At 42.0% G+C, this 12,870-nt stretch overlaps 1 protein-coding gene across 1 annotated transcript; it reads left to right on the top strand.

The window, feature by feature from the left end:
• Positions 1-3,314: 3,314 nt before the first annotated feature.
• Positions 3,315-12,275, top strand: LOC125304853 (sodium- and chloride-dependent GABA transporter ine-like). The gene is made up of 13 exons (XM_048259361.1): positions 3,315-3,465; positions 4,825-4,959; positions 5,326-5,536; positions 5,962-6,094; positions 7,161-7,295; positions 7,940-8,043; positions 8,395-8,519; positions 8,618-8,730; positions 9,906-10,046; positions 10,995-11,094; positions 11,218-11,318; positions 11,526-11,696; positions 12,156-12,275. The coding sequence occupies exons 1-13, from the start codon at positions 3,315-3,317 to the stop codon at positions 12,273-12,275; spliced, it is 1,740 nt and encodes a 579-aa protein (XP_048115318.1).
• Positions 12,276-12,870: the final 595 nt, after the last annotated feature.

Here is a 12,870-nt window from a genome sequence, read left to right as displayed (position 1 = left end):
AGGCACCTCTACCAGGCCGATTGGGAAATGTGATATATATAACTCTCACATGTTGCCCACTCCAAGTCAAGACCACAAGGGCTTATGATATACTCACACGCCTCTGCACCTCTGCATGCTGAGCGCAGCCATTAGAGGCGGAGCTAGATTTTTAGAACTTGATAGAATGTCAATCTCTCACCAGAGAGACCTTAGCCAACACAGCTCATTTGACCTTTGAACTCCACACAGGCAGAGAGTGTCTAGTCAGCCATCTCAGGGAGATAGGCTGGACCCACTTTAGTTGAAGTGTCCTTCGGTACTACTGCGTACTTACTGCATACCTGAATAATAAGGAATGTTACAGTGCACTTCTCATTTTAAAGTATGTTATTATTACAAGATTTGAGATTTTTTGTTTCGTGTTACGGTTTGGAAACATGAGAAGTGCATGTGATTACTTACAACTTACTTATGTAGATGATAACAAGGATACTGGATGTGAAGTGGCAGCCAAAGGCCTTTTAAATATCTTTTTTGTTAGGAGAGGTGCCAGGTCATGAAGAAACAGACCCCAACTGTCTGTTCAGCCTTAGCCATACTTTTTCTAGCGATTAAACAAAATCAAACAACTGTTTAGAACAAACTGTCTGGATGGTGGACAGCCTCCCAGGTTGTCTGGCTGTCTTGGTTCTGTCTGGGTAGCATGCTAGCATGCTAGAAGCAGTAGACAGGAAAGAGGCTTCCTCGTATCTGTGGCTTTTGGCACCGTATCGCCCTCTTGTGTCCAAGCTGCAGGACTATTCTTCCACCTGTCTCATTCACTACTCCAGCCTTTTCTCTGTGTGTCTTGCTCTCTCTCGCTCTCTCTCACTCTTTCTCTTTCACACACACACTTTCATTCTCTCTGTTCATTATTAGAGTTCCATGTCTCTTTGTACAAAATCTTTGAACACTAGTAGCAGTCCGAATAAAAAGGGATGGGATTTAAAAAGGAAAAAAAAGTATGGGAATATTTTTGCAGATGAACTGTTCTTGTTATTTATTCGCTATGTCCTGAAGTGACTGGCCTAAGCAGAAGACTGTTGGTCACAGAGTTAGCTAATCTTCTTCTTTTTCTCTCTCTCTCTCTCTCTCTCTCTCTCTCTCTCTCTCTCTGTCTCTCTCTTTGGTTGGTTTTCCTCTTTGTTCAACTGTTCTCCCTCCTCTGTTGAACCTCTCGCGTTCTCCCGGCTCTCCTCGGCGTTTTAGCAGTGGTTTTGTATGTGAGTCAGTAAGTACTGTTAGACTGTCTCTGAGCCTCTGTGATATCAAAACGAAAGAGAAAAGATTAAAAAAAACACACACACACTTATAAAAACACCAAGTGTCTTAAAATATTGTATCGCCATTGTTTTTAATGCCAAGTACTACAGTACTACTTGTAAATGTTTGTGTTTCAAAATGTGGCCTCAAACAAAACTGATATATCATTCTGATTATTATTTGAACATTTATTTTGTTAAGTGCTGTTGACCACTGCTGTGAAAGTAGTTCATTTTTGTTGATTGTTATGGAATAAATATTTATGAAATTTCATAGTTGCTGTCCTAACTTTGTATCAGTTAAATTAAAACACTAATTAGTATTGCAGCCTACTTCGACTACAGGAAGGATGGTGTGTCTTCTGATAACTGTGAGGAAGGTAACTGAGTAATTAATTTGGACATAATCTCTTTAAATGTGACTTTTGCAATATAATTTTTTTGTAATTTCACTCTGAAGACTACAGGCTCTTCCTCTTCCATAGCCTTCCTCCTCCTCACTAAATAGAAGATGTGCTCAGTGGGGCCTCTCCCTGACACACACACACACACACACACACTCAATAGTTTATACAATAGTTTGGTTAGGTATTGAACCTGAGATGGTTAGACAGAGTTCCAAGACAATCATTGAATCCGACAACTGCATGTACTATACTACCTCTGCTGTTTTAAGACAGCAGATTTATTCCGATGCAGTCCCTAGGCAGTAGAAACCAGGGAGAGACCATGGCTGTGCATTCTACACTTCTGGGTTATTTGTTTTATCTTTAACATGATGACAGAAATTAGATTTAACATGGTAGCAGAAATTCTAAAAAATAAAATGCCATTTCAGAATTTCAGTTTCGTAGAACTTACGGGACAGGCCAAATGATGAGAATTTGTTGTTTTATGGAAGTCTCCCCCATCATAATGAAAATTTTTACAACAGTGCATTTCTCAAAACAATTGGTGCATCACATAGTGCACTGCATCACATAGTGGAGAACCTGCAAAAGCATGTATTTTGCTCAAAATGCTTAGTTTATGCCTCAAAAGCAAATATTTATGCCAATTAAACAATCCGTGCAATCAAAATTGACAAGTCATGATGTCATTGTTTATGTCAAAATAGTGAAACGGTTTTGCCTTACTGTCAATGTAACAGTTTACTCTGTAAATATTTTCTAAAGAACAATGTGCAAGGCAGCACTGTTTTCTATTTCAAAACTACAAAGTTAGATATTACAGTATTGTGTGTGGAGGGGGTTGATTGCAAGACAGTGGATATGTTTCAAAGTTTTTTTCTGTTGACAGACATTGTGAAAGGATAAAGAAAATAAAGGCTTTTACAGTATTGTGCAAATGAAAAATGGGCAATATACAGTAAAACACCTCTTTGTCAGGGCTGTGCAACACTGTACATCTTTTTATACATCCTGACATTCCTGTCTGTCAGGTCACAAAAATGTATATGCACAGACTACAGTATGACAACTAGTTATGACAACTAGTTCAACACATTTGCATGTAATGACACAAGCGATGAAATAAGGACAATTTGTTTTATGGGGTAGGACTATTCAGCAGGGAACCAGTATAGTGCATTTTGACCAACATGACATTAGCCATTAAAAATAAAATAACAAACAGCAGATTTTTACAAAATCAGTTGCATGACTGTACGAAAGCATTGTTATTTGTTCAAGATGGTTAGCAACTGAGAAAAACTGTAAGTGAAGTTACTTTTTTTGAAGTTACTTTACTAGGAAATAGAAAATTTGTCCTTTGCGTTTAACCAATCTGAGGATAGGGTACACACACACACACACACACACACACACACACACGCATATACACACACGCACACCCTCAGTTACAAGTCCGGTTTCCTAACCAGTAGGCCACGGACGGCTCACGGACATTTCCTTTCTTAAGATATTCATATTCAGGCCTCACCACCACACATTAACCTACAGTACACACCTGACTGACACAGCCAGTGTCACCGTACAATTCTCTTCCACTGCCTCCGCGTACGCTTCATGCATGGACCCACCCGAAGGCCATGGAGCTGTGTTGGTACAGCAGAGAGCCACCTGGAGCCGGCGGCTGGAGTTCCTCCTGGCCTCCCTCGGCTATGCAGTGGGCTTGGGGAACGTCTGGAGGTTTCCCTACCTGTGCTATAGAAGTGGAGGAGGTAAGGATATATTGATGAACTGATGAAACGGATGATCTTTTTGGGCTGTAAATGCATATGTGTGTGTGTGTGTGTGTGTGTGTGTGCAAAACAGCGTTTCCCTACCTCTGTTATAGAAATGGAGGAGGTGAGTATACTGATGAACTGATGAAAAGGATTATCTTTTTGGGCTGTAAATGCGTATGTGTGTGTGTGTGTGTGTGTGTGTGTGTGTGTGTGTGTGTGTGTGTGTGTGTGTGTGTGTGTGTGTGTGTGTGTTTGTGTGTGTGTGTGTGCGTGTGTGTGTTTGTGTGTGTGTGCAAAACAGGTTTTGTAAATAAACATATTTAGAGATACATACACCAACAGAAGTATAGTATCAAAGTCCATCTGATATAATATGTAGCAGAATGTCCTGCAGGCAGTCAAAGCAATGAGTGACCACAGTGGCTTATGAGAGAGAAAGATAACTTGACAATGGCATATGGATGAACCACACAGTGTAGCTTGTATGTTGGCTAGCTTGATACAAAATACATTCAGTCACAACTTCATTCTGATTCTAGCTAGAAATGTAGTCATTTATGTGTCTTGTCTACACACTAGAGGTTATACAAGTGTGTTGCAGTACAGACGGGTCTCAAAAAAATTGAATATCATGAAACCATTTTTCCGTAATTTATGTTAAAAACTGAAACTTTCATATAATCTAGATATAATACACATAAAGTGAAATATTTCAAGCCTTTTTTTTGTTTTGTTTTAATCTAGATCATTCTAATCTTGATGATTACAGTACAGCTAATGGAAATCAAAAATCTAGAATCTCAAAATATTAGAATACAACAGGTTGCACTTTACTTGACACTATCGACATGAGTGAAATGTCACTGTTATGAACGTGTCATAAACTAGTCATAAACGTTTATGACAACACTTCTGTCATTAAATGTCATTCAGAATAAAAATGTATTATACAGAACTGTAGACCTGAGATGAGCTCTAATCAGCTAATTACAGTGGTTTCCTGAGCCTTTTGTGTCTCTGTCTGGGCAGGGCAATGGACTTTTCCATGATATTCTAATGTTTTGAGACCTACCTGTACGTGTCCTGGTGGGGTGGAGAGGATATGTTTTTTATGGTCACTCCACCCAATTTCCATGAAGCATAATAAACATATTAATTTATTCATTCATTCATTTGTGTGTGTGAGGTGTGTGTGTGTGTGTGTGTGTGTGTGTGTGTGTGTGTGTGTGTGTGTGTGTGTGTGTGTGTGTGTGTGAGGTGTGTGTGTGTGTGAGGTGTGTGTGTGTGTGTGTGTGTGTGAGAGAGTGTGTGTGTGTGTGTGTGTGTGTGTGTGTGTTTGTGCGTTTGACCCAGGTGCATTCTTCATACCCTATATCATCATGCTGTTTCTCTGCGCATTGCCGATGTTGCTGATGGAGTTTACCATTGGCCAGTTCACACAGAGTGGACCTATACACGCTTTTATGAAAATATGTCCATTGCTCAAAGGTAATGTGTGTGTTTGTGTGTGTGTATGTGTGTGTGTGTGTGTGTCTGTGTGTTTGTGTATGTGCGTGTGCGTGCACATGTGTTAGTGTGTGTGTGTGTGTGTGTGTGTGTGTGTGTGTGTGTGTGTGTGTGTGTGTGTGTGTGTGTGTGTGTGTGTCAATCAAAGAGGAACCAAGCTGCGTAAATCTTTTCATGGATAGATGAATTGACTGATTGATTGATTAGATTGTTAGGGTTTTTTAAATATGAAATTGTGTGTTTGTGTGTGTATGTATGTTACTATAGAGTAATTTTATAATATTATATACATATACTGTTTGTGTGTGTGTGTGTGTGTGTGTGTGTGTGTGTGTGTGTGAGTCCCAGGAGTAGGACTGGGCACTCTGGTGGTTTCTTTCGTCATCAGTGCCTACTTCAACACCCTCATGAGCTGGACCCTGTTCTACCTCTTCAACTCCTTCAAATCCCCTCTACCATGGCAGACGTGCAATAACACCTGGAATGTTCCAGAAAGCTGTTCCGCTGAGTTTACTGTCAATGACACGTCCCAACAGTCAGCCAGTCAGCAGTTCTTTAAGTAAATTTACTTCCATCTCTTAAACAAGCTACTGTATGTGATGTTCTGTAGAATTCAAGTTGTCTTAAACACAACCACATGACTCACTTCCACTGGCTTGCATTGTATTTAGTAAAATGCAGAGAACACAAATCCCTACAGGACAAATAAAGTATAACTTAACTTACAGTAACTTAACTTTTAAACCTAATACAGCACAATACAAAGAAATTGAATACAGAATAGCATAGCTAGAGGGCCAGCCCATGCTAACTTCAGTGGATATCTGCATAACACATAACATAAGTGTTTTGAAATTAGCTTGCTTATATTCATATGGTGTTTCTTCACATTCCGTTTCTTTTTTTTCATTAATTTTGAATGTTTTTAACTTAAACTTTAAAAGTAACAGACTGTAAGGTTGAACTGTCATATGTTGTGTGTAGCTACAGGCTTCTGGATGTCAGTGAAGGTCTTGAACACATGGGCAGTGTACGCTGGGAAGTGTTGGGGTGCCTCATTCTCGCCTGGGCCATCGAGTACCTCAGTATCTTCAAAGGGATCAAACTCACTGGCAAGGTACAGTATGTTGATGTTTACCTGCCCCAGATGGCGTACCTGTGTGCAGTGCCCTGTGTGCACTGCCCTGTGTGCACTGCCCTGTGTGCTTACTCGTGGAGTGTGTAAATTTCAACAGAATAGTGTTGTCTTAAATCGAACACAAACTCTGTGCACTTAAAGGAAATGACGATCGCAACATTTAAATATAAAGTTATTAGTGTCCTTTTTATTCAACGTGAGCATTGAGAATAGCCGGACGGCTGAAACGTCTGATCGTGCTCCCAAAATTAAATGGACAAACTCTTGCTGTAGACTTTGTTTAAGTCAATTCTTTCAGTGTGCAAACTACTCCTCTCTCTCTCTTCAACTCTTGGTTTAAACGCACCTGGCTAAAACTCTAGATCATCTGAGCGCAACAATACTCCCCTGCATCCTTTATTCAACGAGGGCATGGTCGTACTGTGACAAAACATGAAAGGTTTATGTTATAACTTGCTTGTATTTGTGTGTTTTTCACTGCTGCTCCTCCAGATTTCTCAACCTCGATTAAGTTTGAAAATGCTCCCTTCCCTTCCACTATGTAGCCAAGATGGCGTCTGTTGAGGGCGAAAAGTGTCCATCGTTCCTCACTCAGCTTTTTCACCGTTATGAGTGCACCATCCGGGGATTAGCAGGGCACTTCATGTCGTCGGAATTTTCAGTGTGAATACAATCATGCACTCAACTTAGGTATCGTAATGCACTCATGCACTCAAATTAGGTATCGTAATGCACTCATGCACTTAAATTAGGTATCGTAATGCACTAATGCACTTAAATTAGGTATCGTAATGCACTAATGCACTAAAATTAGATATCGCAATGCACTCATGCACTCAAATTAGGTATTGTAAGTGCAGAAGTAGCCATCTGAGTCACCCCACCGTGCTGCCCCCTACAGGTGGTGTAATTCACTACTCTCTGTCTCCCCCTACAGGTGGTGTGATTCACTGCTCTCTGTCTCCCCCTACAGGTGGTGTGATTCACTGCTCTCTGTCTCCCCCTACAGGTGGTGTGATTCACTGCTCTCTGTCTCCCCCTACAGGTGGTGTACTTCACGGCGCTGTTCCCCTACACCATCCTCATCATCCTGCTGGTGTTCACCTGCAGACTGCCGGGGGCAGCAGATGGCGCCCTGTTCTTCCTCACGCCCAAGTGGCACAAACTCAAAGAGGTCCAGGTACACACCCCACACACACCTACACACACCACGCCAAGGCATTCAATGCCACAGGTACACACCCCACACACACCTACACACACCACGCCAAGGCATTCAATGCCACAGGTACACACCCCACACACACCTACACACACCACGCCAAGGCCCACACACACACCTACACACACCACGCCAAGGCATTCAATGCCACAGGTAAACACCCCACACACATCTACACACACCACGCCAAGGCATTCAATGCCACAGGTAAACACCCCACACACATCTACACACACCACGCCAAGGCATTCAATGCCACTTAACACTAACACACACAGTGCAAAGGCTTTAATAGCTCACAATAACACACACACAACGCAAAAGGCCTTAACACCTGACTAACATACACCACACAAAAGGTCTTCTTCAGTGCCCAAACTAAAATCATTTTCTCTCAAATCCTAATGATATTACTTCCAATACATTTTGCAGGTTGTTGTGGACTTCAAAGGCTACTTTTTATATATATATATATATATATATATATATATATATATATATATATATATACATTCCTCTGTGGCCTGGGAATATCTGTTACAGTCATTACTTTTCCTTCTCAGTAATGTGATGTGCTATGTAACGTGTTCATTTACTATCAGGTTTGGATTGACGCTCTGTCACAAGTCTTCTTCTCCATCGGCGTGGGCTTTGGAGTCATGATCTCTATGGCCAGCTATAATAACTACAACAACAACATACTCAGGTTAGTGAAAGTACAGGGCCCCATGTCCCCATAGGGACTGCATGTGAAAGTAGTAGATTCATTTCTCCGTTCTGCAAGTTCAGTATATCTGCCATTTTTAAATATTACCAAACATGGGGGATTTGGTTAGGTGATTTTCAACAACAATTTTACTGTAAATACTGTACTGAACTTGAATGTTGATCTGTTAAGTCTGTGGGCTGACTATCCAAGTAAAGGGTTACCGAATCCTTGAATTTCCCCTTGAATTTCCCCTTGGGGATCAATAAAGTATCTATCTATCTATCTACATGTATCTATCTATCTATCTATCTATCTATATATCTATCTACCGAATCCTGTACTCTGCAGAGATTCTCTCATCGTAGCCTTGGCCAACTCAGCCACCAGCATCTTCTCTGGATTTGTCGTCTTTTCGGCCCTTGGGTACATGGCTCACATCCGTAGTGTCAGTGTGGAGGATCTCGCTGTCGGAGGTAGTGTACCATGAGCATGTCCATTCATTCAGTTTAAATCAAATCTCACTGAAAGCAGTGTGTGCAGTTTGGAGAATGACCCCCTCTGCTCGTCCAAGGGCCTGGCCTTGCATTTCTGGTGTATCCTGAGATCTTGGCCACCATGCCTGTTCCCCAGCTGTGGGCCTTCCTCTTCTTCCTGATGCTGCTCTGTCTGGGACTGGACAGTCAGGTAAACACACACACACACACACACACACACACACACACACACACACACACACACACACATACACACACATAAACAACCAACATCTCAGGTCTGTAGCACCAAGCACTTCTCTCAGAATGTCATGTTAAATGGTTTATTTAGCATTTACATTTAGTGACTTATAAACTACTTGTAAGTCATGTATTAATGTTATCTAATGATAGTAAAGAGTTAACTAACCATTTAGTAAGTTGTAAATGGTTTGTTAAGTAAGGGACAATGTATTTATCTGCCAGTCATTATCGGAAAGTTAGTCATGACAGGGCAAACAGGACCCCAAAGCATCCTGAAGGGACTTATTTTCCGATAATGACCGGTATGTATGACATACATGTATGACATACATGTCATTGTCTGACAATACATTATCCCGTTTATTATACGGCTACTTACCAAAACGAGAAAAGAAACTTCACACAAAATGGGTTTTTAAAAATTATTTTGTCACCATGTTGTGGCTTCCACTGAGAAAATAAATAGTTTTCCACACACATAGCAATTGACAGTTTCAGGTGTTAAAATAAAATTAAATTCCATTGCAATAAGCGAACCTACAACTCGAGGAATGACATGAAAGATGCGAATCAGAAGCACAAAACCTGTTGCTATTGACAACAAGTATAATTGTCATTATACTTTGCAGTGGTCATATATGTTACAGACCTCCGAACGTTGGGAAGGCCCATTCATGTGAATGGAACTTTCTGCAGCACTTTGAAGTGCCATGTAATAACACATGTCACTATATCTCTGTCACTATGTCTCTATTTTTACTTACAGTGATGCCTTTCTTGGCCAGGGACCATTTGAAAAAGAGACTATAGTCTCAATATGACCCCCCCTGGTTACAGTAAATAAAGGAAAAATAAAATAAATAAAAAATAAATAAAAAAAAGTGGTACCGTTCATTTTTGCCTGTTTCTTAGTGCTCTCTGGTTTGTTTAGTCTTAGTTCTTGAATTTCTCCTTGGGGATCAATAAAGTATCTATCTATCTATCTATCTATCTATCTATCTATCTATCTAGTCAAGAAGTTGCTTTACCAAATATACTGGCAGACCTGTATAGAGACAGAGCTTTTTTGTTCACTTGTTTTGTCTGGCATTTGTCTGTTTTGTCTCATGTAATTGTCTCCAGTTTGCACACTTGGAGCTGATAGCCACCACAATGATGGATTGTGTCGGTCCAAAGATCCCCCCGTCTCTAAGGCGAAGGGAGGTTCTGGTTCTGCTGGTGTGTTTACCCAGCTTCCTGGTGGGACTGCCGTGTGTCTTCCAGGTAGTGCCCCTACACACACGCCTCCTCCACCCTTAGGCACAGCCCCCTACACCCCCATACTCTCCCAGTCATACACACCCACACCATCCCCACGTGGCCCCCTACACAAACACTCACACACACCCAACACACACACACACACCATCCCAACATGCCCCTTACATAAACATCAACACAAGCTCCCCCTACACAAACTCTCACACCACCCCCACACACAACTCCACACCATCCCCACATGGCCCATTCACAAACATCCACACACTCCCCTACACAAACACCCACACCATGCTTACACTCCCTCTACACAATCTCTGGTAACACTTTACTTGACAGTATCGACATAAGAGTGACAAGACACTGTCACGAACACATGACACTGTCATGACACATGAACCCTAACCTCTAAACCTGACCCTAACTGTAACCCTAACTCTAACCCTAACCTTAAACCTAAACCTAATCCTAACCCTAACTTGTTGACAAAAACTGAATGTCACGTTTATGACATGTTCATGACAGTGTCATGTCACTCTTATGTCGATACTGTCAGGTAAAGTGTAACCCAAACTCTCACACCACCTCCACACGCTCCCTTACAAAAACACCCACACACTCCCCTCCACAAACACCTACACACTGCCCTCCACAAACACCAACCCCATCCCCACACAAACACCCACACGCTGCCCTACACAAACACCTATACACTCCCCTCCAACAAACACCTACACACTCCCCTCCACAAACACCTACACGCTCCCCTACACAAACACCAACACCACCCCCACACAAACACCCACACGCTCCCCTACACAAACAACCACACGCTGCCCTACACAAACACCCACACGCTGCCCTACACAAACACCAACACCACCCCCACACACCCCCTACGCAGAATACACATGCAACAGCACTGCTTGACTCTCTCACCTGCTCCACAAACAGGGTGGGGTGTATGTGTTCCAGCTGATGGACCACTACACTGTAGCAGTCGCAGTCCTCGTAATGACTGTGATGGAGATTGCTGCCATCAGCTGGATATTAGGTAGTACTGCACCACCGCTATGTTTTTGAAATTCCACTGATCCCACAACCTGGTTCAGTTCTGTCAATCTGTTCCTATTGCTCTGTGTCTTGTTTCATTCATGTGTGTTTGCACTTAATCAAGGAGTGCAAAGATTCTCCATGATGCTCACAAGTATGTTGGGAAAATCTACAAATATGTACTTCAAGATTTGTTGGATGGTCCTCACACCACTGTTGGTGTTGGTGAGTTGGACAGTCTATTTACGTTATGTTCTGTGCCTTGGTCCAAGTAACCCTTTTGTGATTCCTGTTACCTGTGGTTTGCTATTGTAAATGATGATGATGTGAAAATAAACATTGCAGGCTGTATTTGTGTGTGTGTGTGTGTGTGTGTGTGTGTGTGTGTGTGTGTGTGTGTGTGTGTGTGTGTGTGTGTGTGTGTGTGTGTAGGCTGTATTAGTGGCCAGTATAGTGCAGCACACCCCTCCTCGCTATGGGAAGTGGTACCAGTTCCCTGATTGGTCCAAAGCTGTGGGCTGGATGTTGACTATGGCTTCTATCATCTGCATCCCCCTCGGAGCACTGCATGAACTCTACACCAGGAAGGGCTCTCTCATGGAGGTTATATTGTATAATATTATATATTGTATTGTATCATATCATATCATATCATATCATATCATATCATATCACTGATGGGAGGTGAGAGGGGTCTTACAGTATGTTGTGTTGTGTTGTTGCATTGTGTTGTGTTGTGTTGTGTTTGTGTTGTAAATCTTCTCCTCTGCTCTGCTCTCCTCCTAAGAGATTGAGGTCCTTAGTAGTGTTGTGTTGTTGTGTTGTTATTGTTGTGTTGTTGTGTTGTTATTGTTGTGTTGTTGTGTTGTTGTGTTGTGTTGTGTTGTTTTGTTATTGTTTGTGTTGTTGTGTTGTGTTGTAAATCTTCTCCTCTGCTCTGCTCTCGTCCTCAGAGGTTGAGGTCCTCAGTAGTGTTGTGTTGTTGTGTTATGTTGTGTTGTTATTGTTTGTGTTGTTGTGTTGTGTTGTAAATCTTCTCCTCTGCTCTGCTCTCCTCCTCAGAGGTTGAGGTCCTCAGTAACCCCCAGTCTGGAGCTGGATGTTCCCCCAGCATCCCATCAGGAACAGGAGATCTGCCTGTCCAGCAGATTTGAAGAAGCCTGCTTACACAGCTCAATATGAACACACACACACACACACACACACACAGGTACACCCCCACCACCCATACCCCACACACACACACACACACACACACATACACACAAACCCGCCTCCACACACACACAGGTACACCCCGACACACACACACACACACACATTACTCCCCCCATACACATACACACCATAACACCATCTTCTATTTGCAATGTTTTGGTCAGGGTTAGTTTGGGTCAATGGCAAGTAGGGAATGTGTGTGTGTATTTATGTGCCACGTTTTGGTGCTTGACTGTCAGTTAAGTCCATGATGTGAGTGATTTGTCTGTGGGATTGTTTATTTGTAGTATTCTGCCACTTGTAAACTTTGTAAATGTCCATTGTCTGCAGCTGTAGTTTGCTGTTTCTAAAAATAAAGTAGGATCAGCACTAGTCTGCACACATTGGGGTATACTACGAATCTCGATTAGTGGGTTAGCAAGGTATGTTGCGCTCAAAGCCAGGGTATGCGGTGACATGAAAGTGGATCTGTTTTAGTGTCGCTATATCACCATGGTATCTTATGCTGTCAACCAAACCTGGTCTTTTAAATAGAGGCAGTCTTGTGCGTCTCCACGTT

This window comes from Alosa alosa, chromosome 12 (genome assembly GCF_017589495.1).
Source record: "Alosa alosa isolate M-15738 ecotype Scorff River chromosome 12, AALO_Geno_1.1, whole genome shotgun sequence".
Lineage (NCBI taxonomy): Eukaryota > Metazoa > Chordata > Actinopteri > Clupeiformes > Clupeidae > Alosa > Alosa alosa.
The sequence above is the reverse complement of the archived record's forward strand: the minus strand, read 5'-3'. Positions and strand labels throughout refer to the sequence as shown.

What these genes read in the sequence shown, in the direction of transcription:
- LOC125304853 (XM_048259361.1), top strand. Translation starts at nt 3,315, where the DNA reads ATGGACCCACCCGAAGGCCATGGAGCTGTGTTGGTACAGCAGAGAGCC. An exon ending in GTGCTATAGAAGTGGAGGAG is followed by an intron (nt 3,466 to 4,824) that starts GTAAGGATATAT and finishes CGTTTGACCCAG; the next exon opens with GTGCATTCTTCATACCCTAT. An exon ending in GCCAGTCAGCAGTTCTTTAA is followed by an intron (nt 5,537 to 5,961) that starts GTAAATTTACTT and finishes TGTTGTGTGTAG; the next exon opens with CTACAGGCTTCTGGATGTCA.